Here is a 17,877-nt window from a genome sequence, read left to right on the forward strand (position 1 = left end):
TAGAACATATCCACATACAGGCAACAGCTTTTGGGACAGCCCCTGCTCCAGTTGTTCAGGACCCACATGAAGACTAAGCTGCACATCTGCTACATATGAGTGGGGAGGCCTAGGTCCAGCCCATATATACTCTTTGGTTGGTGGTTCAGACTCTTGAGAGCTCGAAGGGACCAAGATAGTCGACTCTGTTGGTCTTCCTGAGAAATTCCTATACCCTAGTTTAATGATCAGGAGCACATGCATGGGAAAAGGGAAAAGTCTGAAATGAAATCTTAAATGAATTAATTCTTAAAGCCAGAATTGAAGCCAATATTACAAGATCTGACAAGTGATATTTGACAGTACAGTGTTCTGTTGTCCTCACACACCAAGACTAATAAATGGTCACAAATCACAAATATCAAGGCCAAAGGAATCTACACCCAGGCCAGTCTCTTCCTTTCATGCAAATGGAAGAAGCCATAGGTGGTTAAGTGGTTAGCCTGTAGTCACATTGCTGAGGACCCTGTACTGACCAGGCTGAAAATCCTAGTTTCCTGAAACCCACTAGTGCTTTCTATAGTGCTTAGAGGTAGGCTGCCATACTACTGATGTTGTCCTACCATCCCTTCTCTTGTACTTTGTCATCTTTTCTTCCTACAGCTCAGTTATCTAACTCTTCAAATATTCATCAGTTTGTCTGCTTGATTTTTGAGACAGAGTCTCTCTACTATGTAGCTCTGGGTGTCTTTGAACTCACAGAGATCCACCTACCTCTGGGCATGCCCCATCACACCCAGTTCATTGACAGGTTCTTTTAGATGAACACACTCAAAACTCTCCTCCCAGCTTGGAAATAAATGGAGGTGTGCACTGTTGCTCCCCACAGTCGCCCTAAGTGAAAGAGCACAGCAGCCCACCTGCTCTTTAGTGCCCACCAGTCTCTGGTGGCCATCTGTGGTGGTTTGAATACGCTTTGCCCAGGGAGTGGCACTCTTATGGGTGTGACCTTGTTGGAGTGGGTGTGGCCTTGTTAGAGGAAATATGTCACTGTGGAGGTGGGCTTTGAGACCCTCCTCCTAGCTGCCTGGAAGTCAGTCTTCTGTTTGCCTTTGGAACAAGATGTAGACCCTCCTCCTGTGCCATGGCATGCCTGTCTGGATGCTGCCATGTTTCCCGCCTTGATGATAATGGACTGAACCTCTGAACCTGTAACCCAGCCCCAATGAAATGTTTTCATTTGTAAGAGTTGCCTTGGTCATGGATCTCTTCACAGCACTGGAAACCCTAAGACAACACTCTGTCCTTAACATTCATGAGAGTTACAATTTTTCTTTCACATTAGAATGGCATCATGTAACGTTTGGTTTTGTGTCTGGCTTATATAACATAATAACCTCTAATTCTATCCATGCTCTCACCAATTACAGGATTTCATTTTTATAGCTATCATTTGTAGATCTGTAAATCTACAAATGAACACTTGGTTGTTGTGACAAGTCTTACAGTCCACACAGAATGCAGCCGCCTCTTCAACACTCTGGTTTGCTTTCCTCTAGATATATAGCTAGTAGTAAAAAACAATAGTTCCAGCCCAGCCAGGGGAGTGCTATTTAATTTAATTTTTATTTTATTTTATTTACCAATGGGGTCCACTATTTAGCCTGGGCTGGCCTGAGACACATTATGTGGCCCAGGCTGGCCTGAAACATGTTATGTGGCCCAGGCTGGCCTCTAACTTGCCTTTACCTCATGAGAATTATCGGCAGCACAATCACACCTGATGGACAGTTTTTGAAGCCAGAACCTATGACATCTTTTACAGTCTTCTCTCTTTCTACCTGGTCCATCACTCCTTCCTAGTCACTCTCCTTTGGAAACTCACCTCACATAGAGCTCCTGCTTTAGTGTGTAATGGCTCTGGGTTTTCCCCTTAGACTACCAAATCAATCTTGTAAATGGTCCCCTTGAAAAAGACTTTTCTCTACACTGCTGTCAGGAAAATGTGCCAAAAAATACAAAAACTGCATCCTGTTCCTTCCTTAATGAAGATCTTTGTTGGATGTATGATATGATAAATCTCTTATCATGGCCCTCATAGAGAAGCGCCTGTCTCTGCCTCCACTGCCACCAGAGAGTGGCTGGGATGGCAGCTGAGCCACTGTTGCACTTCCCCAGACTCGTTTCCCACTTGGCTGCTATGATGTTCTGACCCACTGCCAACTGCTCCAACTCTCTTCCCTCACCACCTTCCTCTCTTGTATGCATGCATGCCTTTCCTTATCCTGTGTCCACCTGGCTGGCATGTTCTAGATTTTTAAGATTTGGCTCAAATATTATCTCTTAATTTCCTAAGAGCCACAGTAATGTTAAACATTATTGCTTTAATGCCACCTGCCATACACTGTTGTCGCCAGCTAATTTTAAGTCATAACCACCAAAGGATAATCCCTCTCTGAAGGGCAGAGACCTTATTTTTTCTATTTAAAACACATTTTGAAGTCTTTCAATACTGCATTTTCTCTGAGGTTAGTTTTTCACTTACAACTTCTTTGGTATGAAAATTCATAATTACAAAACACAAAGTAACCAGGAAACGCCTAGGAATTACTGATGACATAGGATTAACAGAAGGGAACTCAAATAGAAGAGAGGTGACAGACCGAACTGAACAGATCTGTAACAATGACTGGCATTTGTTATTTCTTCTTTCAACATTTCTGCTCACCAATTTCCTATGAGCAAACATTATTCATAATACTATCTCAAGATACTAAGTATGTTTGTGTGGGTAACTGAAGTCCACACTCAGTATTTATCACTGGTTAGACACACCAATAGATCTGAGTAACAGTCAAAGTGGCAGCCAACGAAGGGCAAGCAAGCACTGCCTCACATTTGTTCTGTGGGTCAGTGAATGTTCTCTTTGAGGAACTTACTTGTCAGTTACTGGATATGAGAGCCTTAGCATTGTGCAAGCGTTTCTCATAGGAATGTTGAGATAACTAAGCAATGGTAACTATCAAGAATCATGGGCCAACAAGATGGCTCAGGGGTAAAAGCACTTGCCTTGTGGCCTGACAACCTGAGTCCAATGCCCAGAACTCACACAAAGGTGGAAAGAGAGAACTGACAGCCCTAAGCTGGCCTCCAATCTCCACCTGTCTGCATGCACAAACACAGATAAAAATTTCTAAAAGGAATATCATCTTATAGTGATTAAAAAATACCTTGTGTTTTTGTTGTTTCAAAGATTATGTGGTCCCAGATCTCAGTGGTCCATTGTGCTTTCGGGTGGTATTTTAGGGACGTTACCATTTCACTAATACAGCACTGCTTCCTTTCCTCTAGATATCTAATGACTCTGGTCACTACCATCTACTACTCCCAAATCAAAGCCACAGTACTTGAAAATAGAAATTAAAAACAAATAAAAACCAAAGCAAACCCAAAGCCATTCCAAAGTCTCACTCTCATTTCTCTGACTGAAGATATGGCTGGGCCAAACTCATCTATCAAAATCAAACTCCCTTAGAAAAGCCACACAAGGGCTAGAGAGATGGCTCAGTGAGTAGGAACACTTCTACTCTTCCAGAGGATCTGGCATCCGTTCCCAGCAAGCACAGGAAGCTCACAAACATCTGTAACTTCAGTTCTAAGGGATACAATGCCCTTCTGACAGCCATGGGCACCAGGTACACATGTGGTATACATCCATACAAATGCAGACAAAACATTCATACATGAAAATAAAAGAAATTAAAAAGTCACAAAACATTTTGTTTTACATTAAAACAGTAAATGTTGGCAATCTAAATAGTTTCAAATAATTTTCCAAGAGGGAAAGCAACTAACCATTTTATACAGTAACAGTAACGTCCAAGTTTATACAAAATAAAGATAAACTAACCAAGCAATTTTTTGGTGTTAGCCTGAGAAGGCTGTCCCATGTCCAAGCTCATGGATTTCCTGGCACGGGGACTGGTCTGGCCTACAGCTGGGTAGGTGGCTGCAAGGTATCCTTCTGAACCTTTGGGAGGGGACCATGGCTGGTTCTCCTTTAGTGTCCTGAAAATTTTAAACAATTTAGAAGAATTAATTAACAGTCAGGAGACCAACAGGTGTGCACAGCACAGTCAGTTTCTGCAGAATTGGGATTGAACTCAGGACCTCTGCATGCTAGAAAAAACCCTCTATCAACTGAGCTACATCTCCAGCTCCGATTTTGTTTGTTTTTGGAACAGGGTCTTAGGTAGCTAAGGCTGGCCTCAAACTCAATATAGAGCTAAGGAGTCGCCTGTTTCCACCTCATAGTGTCAGGACTACAGGCATTTGCTACCACATATTGCTCCAAACTTTTTAATTTGACAAGAAAAAATTGTATATTTTTACTGAATGTTTTTAAAAAAGGTATTTGAATATGCCTAAATATGCTATTATATTATTATGCTTATACTATCTTACATACTTGTCATTTATTGTGGTGAGAACACTTAACATCCATTAACATCTTAGCACTTTTCAAATACAGAATAAATGCACTGTCATTAACTGATGCTGAATAACAGATCCTTGAACTTATAGCACTGAATTTTATAATCGGGAAAATAAGTCTAAATAGGCAATTATATTACTGAATTATTTAAAAACTGATAAAATTAAGTTTGAGAATTAAGCTTTCCTGAATACAGGCAACTATGTTACTTTTTCCTTTCCATAACCAAAAGAAGGGTCAAAGAAATAAAACCATGGCAGTGGCTGAAGAGTAAGGCTACTGAGCACTGTGTTTACTAGGAAAATCTGCATAAATTGTTGCAGTCTCAGTCCTTGGGGAGGAGTCTTTTTACTATAAAAAAGCAAGATATTAATAAGTTTAATGACATCTCAAAGATTACTTTCCTATGTTCAACACTGTATCAAACCTTAAAAATTTTTTTTTAATTCACATTACAGAATAATACCCCAAAGATAGCATTTTAATGTAACTTCATGTTATATTGGGGAAAAAATCTACATAAATCCATGCATAACAGTAGTTATAATTTTATGATTCTATCATACAAACCTACACTACAGAAGCTGGGCATGGTGGTGAATGCCTTTAATCCCAGCACTTGGTGCGGGCAGATCTCTCTGAGTTCAAGGTCAGTCTACTTTACATACTGAGTTCCAGACCAGCCAAAGACACATAGAGAGAGCTTATTTCAAAGAAATAACAATAAAACTATACTACAGAAAGGTTTTTAATGCTAATGGCATTAATAAACAGTTCATGTAAATGTTTTTTACCAATCTACATCACTTTTTGTTGTTTTTTAAAATATTATTTACTCTATGTGTATGAGTGTCTTGCCTGCATGTATGTATATATGCAATGTTGTCTGCTGTCTAAGGTAGTCAAAAGAGGATGTCAGATCCTCTGAAACTTAGCTACAGATGGCTATGAGCAATCATGTGGGTTCTTGGAACTGAGAGAACCCGAGACCTCTATAAGAATACAAGTGTTTTTACCCACTCAGCAGACCCTTCTGCCCACTCTTTATCATCATGGATGCAATGGTGCTTGTATTTCATGATAGGTTTTTCCTCAAATCCTTTTCTGTAACTAAACTTTTTGAGTGTAAAGAGGTGAACTAATGATACTATCAGAGCAGACTAGAAAAACTTTAATACTGTCTATATAAAATACATGTACCTGTTGAGTAAACTTTGATAGCTACACTTGCTAGACCATCTGGAGCTATTGCTCTGCTCCCTTCTAGAGCCCTCTCTACTGCTGGTCTCCATCACATAGGAACTAAAGCCGCCTACAGCTATGTAATTATGAGACTGTGTCCACTTACCTATAGCTGGGGTCACCATGATGAATGGGATATGTATCCATAGGAACATTTTCCATTGAAATATCAGTAAGAAGAAGGGATTTCCTATGCTTGAGGCTACAGCGACTTCGAACCTCTTCAGACACTGTGAGTAGCGCTAACAGAAAAAGGAAAAGCTGATAAAAACAGACTTCACTTCTTCCAAACTTAAGCAGTTATTACTATGTACTATTTTATGTGTACATAAAAAGCCCCGGAGAGTGAGTGAGAGGATGTCGTGTATAAACACGCAGGACAGACTTATCTTCAAGAGTTTACAGACTGCTTTGGAAGACTGCATAAACATAAAACAAAGCAATTTGATAAACACCTTACTTTCTCAAGCACTTGATTGCATATCTGCTTTCAATAATCACAAAAAGTAGGCAGAGCACAGATCTGAAATACACTGATAAAATATTTTGGGATATAAAATAGCTTGTTCAAGGCTGCATGCTTAAAACCAAACAAGCTGGCAAAAACGGAAATTTGCTGAAGTGAGAACGGGCATCTTCCATCAAACCATACCTCAAACTGCACTCTGTGAGTAGAATACAGTAGAGGAACATCAGAGAAGACATATGAAAGCCATTTAGTAAAATAGTGCAGACTGGACAGGCACCCCAGGTAAAAGAATTAATAATGAAGAGGCAGAAGCCCTGTAGGAGACTGGAGTGGAGACAGCAGTAGATTGGTTTGAAGCATCATGTCCATTTTGAGAGGCTATGACAAGTGATGCTTATGAAATTCATACAGAGGACAGAACAGAAGGCCACAATAGCCTGCTGTGATGGGTTGAGGCGATTTGATATTACTGCATTTCAGATTCCAATGCAAATTCTTTTATAATGAAAACTGTTTTCACAAAACCTTTACAACTTCAAATGCCAAAGGCCTGAACTGTGAATATTCTACTGGACTAAAGACTAGCTGCAAAGGCCCACAACTAGGCAAGGGAATCATTTGGTGATTCTAAGACAATGAGAGTCAGGCTGATTTTGTCAATTTTGTGCGTTTACCTGCTAAGTAAGCCACACTCTGTGTATTCACCTCAAATTTGTCACAATTTCTATGTTTGTTAACGAGAGTTAGTAGTGTATGCAAAATTCTGACTGTTCTTGCAACAATGGCAGGTGAAGGATGCCTGTACCCTATAAAAAGAAAACAAAAACAAATAATCAGTTAATTAGTCCATGAACAAATGTTTGAGCTCTTATGCTGTGACAAGAACTCTACAAGAAAAAGAAAATTCCTGCTACCCAAGAATAGCCATTTGTGAAGGTAAAACATAAAAATGTGAAGTTAATTATACATAAGATTAAGTACCCCAAAATGTGTAGAAAGGGTGTTCCCTGAAACCCTAAAGGAGAAAGCATTAGGAAAGAAAGTGCATTCTTGATTTTCCATTTCCTAAAGAAGCATAGAGGTTAGAAATAAATACAAACAAAACTGGGCACTAGAGTTCCCCCTGAGATTTCATCTGAAGTAAGGGTGCTAATACTTAAAACGTGTTTCTCCTTGGGGCTACAGCAGTGACTCAGAAGTTAAGCATCAGGGTTTGGTTCCCACAGAGGGGTTCATAACTGCCTATACCTCTAGTTCCAGGGGATCTAGTGTGTCTTCTGGCCATCTCAGATAACAAGTACACAGGTGCTAAACATACACACACAGGCAAACCACTCATACACAGAAAATAAAAATAAATACATATTTAAAAATTATTTTTTTCAGGCTGGAGAGATGGCTCAGTGGTTAAGAGCACTGTCTGCTCTTCCAGAAGTTCTGAGTTCAATTCCCAGCAACCACATGGTGGCTCACAGCCATCTGTAATGGGATCCAATACCCTCTTCTGGTGAGTCTGAAGACAGCTACAGTGCACTCACATACGTAAAATAAATAAATAAATCTTTAAAAAAATTATTTTTTTCTTTTGTTCTTCCTTCCTTGTTTTTTTTTTTTGTTTTTGTTTTTTTGTTTTGTTTTTCTTTTTTCCTGATTTTTGAGACAGTGTCTCACTATGAAGCAAGGGCTAGGCTGGCCTTGAACTCACAGAGATCTACCTGCCTCTGCCTCCCAAGTGCTGAGATTAAACGTAGGTACCATCATGCCTAGCTTAACATTATTTATAACATTATTTATTTAGCACTTTCATAAAGCATGGCTCTGAAGCCGGCAGTGAGCAGTTAAAGCTAGGCAGAAGAGCACCAGCTCTAGTCTACTGGAGATGGTTAGCTATAGAAACAGCAATGAGCCTGGCAATGCTGGAAACTGAGCCCAAGTGTTCTACATCTGAGCTCCTCCCTAAGCCTTCTGGATTCAATTTGTACACTAACATCCGTAATACACACCCTGAAATAGCATCATGTGCAGTGTTCTGGTGGCCAGTAACACAGCAATTCATTCTTGAGAATTTTACTATTAACTACTTTGTTCTTTTAAGGTCTGATATGTAAACTAGGCTCTAGTTAAATACTAATTGAAACAACTTATACAGATATGTTTTTCATTTTAAAATAAAACATACATGCTAGATTACAGCAATTTATCTCAAGTAATCAATTTTTCTTAGTTACTTTTGGCTTCTAGATACAGTTTCACAAAACATTCTAACAAAAAGCTTCTTTACCTTTTAAGAGGTGTCCAACTAGTGCAAAGTTAAAATTAGAGTTGAAGTTGAGTCCAACAAAGTGATCCATTTGTTTGCAGTGCCATTCCAGAGGATTCCGGATTGCCATAAATACTTCTTCTGGACTCTATTAAAAACAATCAGGAGTTACATAGTTGGTGGAGTTCACACAGAAATTTCTCTTTTCATTTTCCAGTACTACAACCCCAAGTCTACTTTATATTCTTGGCTCAGATATTTTTGTTTAAAAACTCACTTTTTTACTTATGTTCAACAGCTCTGACATGCTAAATAATTCTTTCAGTTTCAGATAAATTATTTTTAGATAACAGACACCCCTATAAGAACATTTAAGCTATTATAAATTAACTGGTTTAAGACAGTAAACAAGATAAATAATAAGATAGTAGATAATTCAAGTTGCTTTAATTTTCAACATGATGGGGTGTGTGTGTGTGTGTGTTGGGGTCGAGGGTCCTGAGGATTGAACTCAGGGCCTTATGCATGCTAGGCAAGTACTCTTACCACTGAGCTATATCTGTGGCCCTAAAATGCACAATTTAGAACAATTGTTCTGGTCTTTGGAAATGGGATCTCATCTATCCCAGGCTGGCTTTGAACCTGCTACATAGCAAAGGCTGGCTAACTCCTGATTCTCTGTCTATACCTCTCATGTGCTAAGAATACAGCTATTAACCAAATACCCAGCTACATTTGTCTGCTGGTATCTAGCTCCTAAAGGAATTCCGCATTATGTTGCCTCTGCTTCAGCCTCTCGAAGAGCAGAACCTAGAGGCAAGCACTGCTACTCTAACTCTGCCATCCAGAGAATAGTCTGCTGATTTTGATAAGCTCTATTAACTCTGATTAAAGAAAAGAAAGAAAATGCTCTTCAGATATTTATTTTATTTGTAAATATTCTTAACATACAAATAGCCAATAGCTAGCCATCACTTGCAACCACCATCATCTCAATCAACTCCAGAACAGAGCAATGAAGTTAGTAGAGAAGAGCTAACTCAGAACCAGACATATTCCAGTAACTTTTTTACTCCTTTCCATTCTGTGAACAGAGGTCTGACTGATAAAATTCAAGGTATCTTCTACCTATAATTTAGTTTCACACTTCCTAGACTTCCAGCTGTTTTGGGTATATATCACATTATATACACTGAGCAAGTACTTTAGGGGCTGGAGAGATGATACAGTAGTTAAGAACACTTGCTGCTCTTAGAAGACCTGAGAACACTTCCCAGAACTCTTATATGGCAGTTCACAATCACCTGTAATTCCAGTTCCTGATGATCTGACCCCTTCCTTCTAACCTCAGGGCACTAGGCACACATGTGATACACATGATATACATGCAGGGGAACATTCTGTACACCAACCAACCAACCAACCAACCAACCAAACTGGATCAGGTATCTTCATACTCAGGCCATGTTTTGTTTCCACATAGCTCAGTTCATTTCAAGATAATTTTGAATGCATGCAAATGTGCACACACGTTTTCTTCAAAAGAACATTCTTTTTTCTCTAAAGCTGTTTCTGTTTTTCTCCAAAACAAAAGGAATATACTTTTGCATTGGCTCTGAAATAACAGTTTTCATTTACTTAGTGCACATGTGCCTCCACCGTGTGAGGCCTGAGAACTGAATGTGGGTTATCAGGCTGGGTGCTAAGTGCCTCTGCTTGCTAAGCCATATCCCTAGCTTAATTCTGTGATGCTTTATCTTATCCTCTATACTCTGAACCAAAATCCAACTCTACTTACATTGATCAATGTGAAGGGGGCTGTTAATGGTATACTTTAAAGTGAGACTTGGCAAACGGGGGGTGGGGGGGGTGGCGGCGGAGGAGGAGGATATTGGAATTAAATATTCAAAAACTGTAGATTCTCCATCTTCCTTACATGTTACTAATTGCATAGATTTTTCTTCAAGTACACATTCAGTAAAATAATTTTTCTTAATGAGTAACTGAAAAAAATAGCCATGTGTATGCACGCGCGCACACACACACACACACACACACACACACACACACACACACACACACGGTGTTATAAATAAAAATAAACCAGGATGAAGAATGCTACTAAAGAATGATGATAACCAGTAACGAATGCACAGGGCCTGGTATGGTAGCTATTATTCCTCTTCAGTATTACTTTAAAATTAAAAAATATATTTGCTTATTTTATGTGCATGGCATTTTGCTTCCATGTATACTTGTGTATCACATATGTGCAGTGTCTAAGGAAGCCAGAGAGGGCACTGGATTCCTGGGACTGGAGTTAGAGATGGTTGTGAGCTGCCATGTGGGTGCTGGGAGGAGTAGCCAGTGATCCCAACTGCTGAGCCATCTTTCCTGCCCTAGTTATTACTATTCTAATCACCAATGGTAGGGTATACTGTCCTTGGCTATTTTTATATAGGAACTATGGGTTGAAGAGTTTTTAGTGAGCTACTAAGGAATTATACTTACAATAAAACACACTATAGTAACATCTAGATTATGGACCTCTTTTGACATCTAAAGAACCATAGAAGACAAGGAAGAGAAAACTCACTGTGGGCAATGTGGCCTCAGAGGACAGCTTACTCACCTTGTCATTGAATATCCGAAGACTATCCAAGGTGTGCAGGTTTTGTTCCAGAAGAGCAGTGCCAGCTGAATACAAGTTGACCTCGTCCAGCTGCAGCACAGCCACGGCAACCCAAAAGAGGGCTTTGTGCAGCGGCGAGTCCTGGAAAAGGACAAGCTCCAGTGAGTGAGGTGAACCAAGATATACCGTCTTCCATGATGCTGCAGCATAAACCAGAGTAGGCTGCCTACAGAGTGAATGTGTTTCCTCTCCTTTGAAAAACATGAACAGACATGAACATGTGGCCAGCTCCATGTTGTAATTACAACTACCATGAGCCAGTCTGAGAGCCTGAGCTTCCTCTGGATTTCCCCCAATGCTGGATGACAAATCCAGTGCCCAGAGTTGGCAGATTCTCTACAGTAGAGTGACACCTGATACCTCCTGGTTACACTGCAGACAGTGTCCAGGCTAACCATCCTTCTGCAGGCACTTCCTCTCTTCTCTGGGTCACCTGTGTCCTGCTTTTATCATACTGTCACCTAGGAAATGATCATGTTGAATGTTAGGTTAATTCTACTCAATCTTTACATGTTTCTCTATCAAGTGTCTACTAGGATGGACTACTCCACACCCACTGTCCTACTTATTTCCAGTTCAGTTAGACACTAGCCTTTCAACTTATCACTCTTGCTAGTATAAACTCTTATTCCTATGTACTCCTTGCCTACCTCCTGCCCTTCTCCCCTCTCTCGGTGAAGACTGTACCCAGGATCTTGTACATGCTAAGCAAGTATGATACCTTCAACTACACCCTAAGCTAGCATACAGACTCCTCTGATGAGCAGGCACAGTGCTCCTGGCTTTGCATCCCCTATGGCAGTGATCACTAACACATACACTGAATGGTCGTTCACTGACTTTACTTGTCCACTTCTCAACATCCATACCCATCCCAGACACAGGCCACTTACGACTTCGTTTACTACTTGTGTATCTCTAAGCACTACCAGACATATAGATGATACTCAACTCTCCCCCCAACTCCGAGACAGGGTATCTCTAGGTAGCTGTGGCTGTCCTTGAACTTGCTCTGTGGATCAGGTTGGCCTCAAAGTCACAAAGATCGCCTGTCTTTGTCTCCCAAGGGCTGGGATTAAGGCTTGTACTACCACCACCCACCTCAACTAATTCTTATTAGATGAAAAGAATTAAGAATTTATACCTATCTTTCTTCTAGTACCAAAGAGAAAAAAATATCACTAACAATTAAGCACAGGAGAAAAGATACTCTATACTTAACTCTTCCTCTACTTCAAATTGCTAAGATGTGTGACACAGGCTCCACTCTGCCGACAGTTTCTTCTTATATCCTCTTTCCAATTCAACCTTCCTTTTCCTTTCTTCTCCACCCGGCCCCTTCCTTTTGAGATAAGTATTTTCTATGTAGCCCTGACTGTCCTGGGATTTGCTATGTTGATCACGCCGGCCTCTTGATAACAGAAATCAACCTGCTTCTTCATGAGTGATGGGTTAAAGGTATGGGCCACCATGCTAGGCCAATCCCCCTTATTTTCTAACTCCTATGACAAGAGGCTCCACTTTGACTAGAATTTCTTCTTTATGACCTCATTTCAACCCATCTTATTTCCTGAATGCTGGGTAAGGAAAGAGCATGCAGAATCAATACTAATGATTACCTTATTAAGAAGCGGCTGTAATTTTGTCAGTGCTATCACCGTAGATTCTATCAGAACTTGACTGTTGTAAGTGTCAGGTCCTTTTAAACAACTTTCAAGTGCCTTTTAGGGAAACAGAAATCTTTTACTTTTTGTTGAAATAAAGCATGACTCCCTACAATAAATCTCAGATTTAGCTGAGAAACACTTAGGCATTTGACAATTTCTATCAATGGTGAACACTCTATACTTATTTTAAAAATATTTCTACATTAAATTCTAATAAGAAGGGCATTTTATATTACTTATAAATTATGTAGCTTTATAGCAAGGCTATACAGCTTTCAAGACTGATAGATTAAGTATGCCTCATTAAAAGAGAGGCAAATAATCCTTTTAGAAGATATTTTTTTTTTTTTCTTTTTGAGACAAGTTCTCTCAACTATGTGGCTCTGGCTATCCTGGAACTCACTTACGTACACCAGGTTGGCCTCAAACTCTCAAATAAATCTGCTTGCCTTTGTATCTAGAGTGCTAGGATTAAAGATGTGTGCCACAATGTTGAACTTAAAGGCAGTTAGATAAGATTTTATCATTTCATTTCAAAGAATTGCAGTAAGAAAAAAAAGTTTAAATGCTTAACAAATATATACTTAATACCAATAATTATATTTTAGTATGTTTTTTAAAAACGTGAAGTATAATTTGTAAGTTGGAACAAATCTTTGGGAAAAGAGGAATAGATAGGTACCTTGCTAAGAATTCGGATAATCTGCTTTATCTGCCCATGAGATACACGTTTGCTAATACAGCCAAACACCACAAGAGCTCTTGGTTGCAGGGATGGGTTGTACTGAAACGCAAATCTGCAATCAAAAGAGCCAAGGAACTTATGAAAATCTTTGTGTGTATACACACTATAAATACAAGATTGCTGCTGCTGCAATAGCTACTTTCAACAATATACACACTGTTATAGTTTCTATTCAACTGAGGACACACCTTTGAGCCAGTTCTGTCCACTGATCAAGCCACTTGCATGTTGGAATATCTCTCATACATGCCTGAAAAACAGGATACTCTAAATACATATGTGTACATAAATGTTTCTAGGAATATTTAACATTCTCATGTCTATAAATAATATCTGTTATAAAAAATACATTCTAGGGGCTGGAGACATAGCTTAGCAGTTAAGAGCACTTGTTCTTGCAGAGGATATGGGTTCTGTTTCCAGAATCCATAAAGAGGTTCGTATCCATCCATAACTTTGGTTCTGGGGAATCTGATGTCCTCTTTTGGATTCTTTGCTGACCCTCGGACACCAGGCACACATGTGGTGCACACACATACATGCAGGCAAAACATTCATATAAAGTAAGATAAATCTAATCTAAAGAATGAACACATTCTAAAGGCCAATGTGTACTGTAACAGAATAAACCAGTATTTCCTCTGTATATTACAAATTATTTTTCAGACAAGGTGTTACTATGTAGCCCTGGCTGGCTTAGAATTCCCTACATAGACTCAGTCAGCTTCAAACTCAAAGAAGCCACCTGTCTCTTCCTCCTGTGCCACTACACCCTTTGTATTACACATTTTAAATATAATTTTAATTTGGTTTCTTGTCATTTTTCTTTATATACCTCCATGATCTCCAACAAAGCTTCTGTGACTGTTTCCAGAGATGTCAAAGCAAAAGTCTCCCTCTCATAGGAGCCAGGGGAGAATGACCGGTCCCGGTAACTTGAACGGAAGGCAATAACAGCGGCTGACTTGACTTTGCTAATGCCAAACAGTAAGTAAAATTTGGGTAATGAGAACTCTGTTAGACTGAGCCTCAAAACTTGCTTGGTCTCTTCTGTTTAAAAAAAAAAAAAAAAGTAAGAAAATACCAATATTTTAATTCTAAAGTAATATGTTTCATCTTGAATTCAATAAAATGTAAATATCATGCCAAAAACACACAACCATGCTCCCTAAATCAAATCCCTAGATGTATTATATTAGTGGCTAGATAACAAAACAGCACTAGTAATGCAACACTATCAGCTGATAATAAAATTTTAAGTTATATGATAATTACAAGTATCTGCATGACAAACAAAGAAAGCCTTTATTGTAGCTTTCTATGGTGTACAAGTTACTTTTATTATTTTCTTGTTTGATAAAATTTTAAATTACTGCTTATAGGCCTGGTGAGTCAATACCATTACAGTAAGAAACCTATAGCAATCAGGTAAAGTAAAGCTGAGAAAGATCTAGTAAAGAAAGATTATCTTTTAGGAACTTACCACTAAAATGAAGCTGTGAACAAGTACACAGGGAGTGAATGATATTAATAACCAATCCATGTGTGGAAGCACGAAGGGACAAGGGACCTGTGGCTACTAAGAAAGTGACAACATGGAAGAGATAGGGAAGATGAGCTGCCACATCCAGGGAGTTATTGAAGGACAGCATCAGCATGTAACGGGCTAAAATGGCAATATCGTCCCACATAAGATGTTGTTCTAAAGTTGGAGTCGGAGACAAGCAAGTCTTGTCAATTATTTTACACATCCTTCCAATAACCTGTAAAGAAGAACAAGTTTTAAAAACACAAGACTAAAAGTTCCATCACACAAAAAATTAAGGGTGCTAGAGAGATGACTCAGAGGTTAAGAGCACTTGCTGCTCGGATAGGGAACTTTGGTTCCCAGCACCCACACGGCCACTCACAACCAGCTGCAACTTCAGTTCTATGGAATCTGACACCCTTGTCTGATTTCTGCAGACACTGTAAACATGTGGCACACATGCACATAAAAGAAAAACAAGCAAATCTTAAAAAAATAAATTCAGGATTGATGAGATGGCTCAGCAGGTTAAGGAGCACATTGTCTAGCCCCATACCTTGGGACCCATCTGACTCCCACAAATTATCCTTTGACGTCTACATGTGTGCCGTGGAATGTGTTCACAGACATTCATGCATGCATGTACACACACACTCACTCAAATAAATCTGCTTAACCTTAGCTAGTTATAAGACAAAAATTCTCAAGATGATAGACAGATATATTATAGCATAGTCCAAGAGGTACAGAAAAAGTGGTTACCTTACTCGACACCAACTTCACATTTCCAGAAGCTAAAGCCACAGCCGTGTCTGCCATCACCTCAGCTTTGATAGACCCTAACCCTCCTGTCGCACTGGTTTTGATGAAACTGTCAAGCACAACATCTAGCAGGTCTGTGATCTGGTGAGAAAAGGAAAGCCATGTTGCTGGGAAGCATGCTACCTTTAATTAAGAAATACTCAAAAGGGACTAAGTAATGGACATCTGGTTTTACCCTGGACTTTCAAAATTCTAGACTTAGACTTGTAAAATATCCAGGGAAGGATGAGGGTACCACTTGACTCCTTCAAAGATCAGTATTCAGAGTTTAAACATCTTTACATGACCATCTTCAGCTGCTTAGACACTATGTCTGTGTTCTAAGACAGTAACACATGACAGATCTAATTACTTTAATGGTATCGCACAGTGAGAAAACTGGTTCCAAAGCCATTTAAAATCATTTAGAGGACTTACAACATTGTCTAAGTTAAGGGCACTGATTCCTTAAGTGAGATTTTGAAGGAATAATGTGCACCTCCCTTGTCAGGTTAAGGAAAGTTGTATCATAGTCTATGCTACAACTATAAATGCAAGCAGATGTTTTGAATAACATCATTAAGAAGTAGTGACTGGGCTGGAGAGATGGCTCAGTGGTTAAGAGCACTGACTACTCTTCCAGAGGTCCTGAGTTCAATTCCCAGCAACTACACAGTGGCTCACAACTATCTGTAATGGTCATCTGATGCCGACTTCTAGTGTGTCTGAAGACAGCGACAATATACCCACATATAAGAAGCAGTGACTGAGATCTGTGGTGTATAGGCACTAAGTACATACTTAAACACTATTTACTAGAAATGACAACAGGCATCTACAGCTAAACTCTATACAATTATGCAAGGAAGATAGATCTGAGATTCATTAGCTGTTTACAGGGGTGGGTATGTATGGCAGGATTTTTTCAAAAAGCAGGAACATGGCGGTGGCCAGGGAGCTTGCTGGAGCCACACCACTTTTTAAAAATTTCTCCCACTACAGGTGGCACACCAACTTCAGGCAAGAATTCACTAGAAACTTAAGATTATTTACCTGAGAGTTATAGTTGTATCTTTTTTTTTTTAATTTTTAATTTTTAAAAAAGTGAGTAAGTGAGTAACGCAGGGACAAGCCACATGACTAAAGCATGGTAACTTTGAAACAAAAGAAACTGCTCACAGGCTGAGGTTCCCTAGTGTGGAAATTGCAGGCTGCTTTTTGTTAGGAAAAGAATAAAGTAGCCTACTTTTAGGGCAGAGAGATTTAAACTGTAAATTTATAATATAGAGATTATTTGCTTTTAGAAAAAATAAACAGATTTGTCCAGTTCAGAACTAAGTAGGAAAAATTTGTCTGTAGCTCTAGGCAGAGACCTACAGACAGACAGTATAAAATTAGCCACTGACTCCAGAGTACAGAGTACAGTGTATAATTAGAGGGCTGCTCTAAGCTGAGAGCAGAACAGAAAGATGGTGTGAAGATATATTACTCTAATTTGTCTTACAGGATACTCCGGTTCTAACGTGGGCTCCACAGGAATTATGGGTTAAATCCTGCTTGGCAAAATAAGAAAGGCCTAAGAATAGGCACATACAGTACTTTACTTCATTTGTTTTAGATTATTTTAATTTTCAAAATGAGTGTGATTTTCAGTTTTGTTGTTATATTTTTCCTCTGGAAAAGAGGTTAATATAAAGGTTTTTCTGGTTACTGGCTCAAGGATATGTTGATTTGGGAAAAAGGTTCTGTCTTGGTGTTTTTAGAAAAGGTGATTAAGATACTTATATCTCCAAGAATTATATGACAAATATGACAGAAGTAGGCCTCCAGAAGACTAGATTCCAGAGAATCAAATAAAAAATTATCTTGATGATACTAAAATTTGTTTTAAGATTTGTATATTATAGAATATACAGCTTAGACAATCTCCTCATCAAACATGCTGAACTGACCTGCTTGAATTCCTGATGTCCTGGACTTCAGCTGGATTCAGTTAAGA

The 17,877-nt window shown here is 39.2% G+C and overlaps 1 protein-coding gene across 3 annotated transcripts in view; it reads right to left on the reverse strand.

The window, feature by feature from the left end:
• The window catches only part of Nf1 (neurofibromin 1), a 239,489-nt gene that overhangs the window by 17,552 nt on the left and 204,060 nt on the right, over nucleotides 1-17,877 (reverse strand). For all 3 annotated transcript variants that reach the window (XM_076936207.1, XM_034506963.2, XM_034506964.2), the window contains 11 exons: nucleotides 15,840-15,980; nucleotides 15,033-15,312; nucleotides 14,385-14,599; nucleotides 13,738-13,799; nucleotides 13,487-13,601; nucleotides 12,757-12,858; nucleotides 11,078-11,218; nucleotides 8,467-8,593; nucleotides 6,860-6,991; nucleotides 5,823-5,958; nucleotides 3,890-4,047 (listed from right to left, as the gene is read on the reverse strand). In XM_076936207.1, the coding sequence (XP_076792322.1) occupies nucleotides 3,890-4,047; nucleotides 5,823-5,958; nucleotides 6,860-6,991; nucleotides 8,467-8,593; nucleotides 11,078-11,218; nucleotides 12,757-12,858; nucleotides 13,487-13,601; nucleotides 13,738-13,799; nucleotides 14,385-14,599; nucleotides 15,033-15,312; nucleotides 15,840-15,980 (1,609 nt within the window). The remainder of the gene's footprint in view (nucleotides 1-3,889; nucleotides 4,048-5,822; nucleotides 5,959-6,859; nucleotides 6,992-8,466; nucleotides 8,594-11,077; nucleotides 11,219-12,756; nucleotides 12,859-13,486; nucleotides 13,602-13,737; nucleotides 13,800-14,384; nucleotides 14,600-15,032; nucleotides 15,313-15,839; nucleotides 15,981-17,877) is intronic.

This window comes from Arvicanthis niloticus, chromosome 6, assembly GCF_011762505.2.
Source record: "Arvicanthis niloticus isolate mArvNil1 chromosome 6, mArvNil1.pat.X, whole genome shotgun sequence".
NCBI classification, from domain to species: Eukaryota; Metazoa; Chordata; class Mammalia; order Rodentia; family Muridae; genus Arvicanthis; species Arvicanthis niloticus.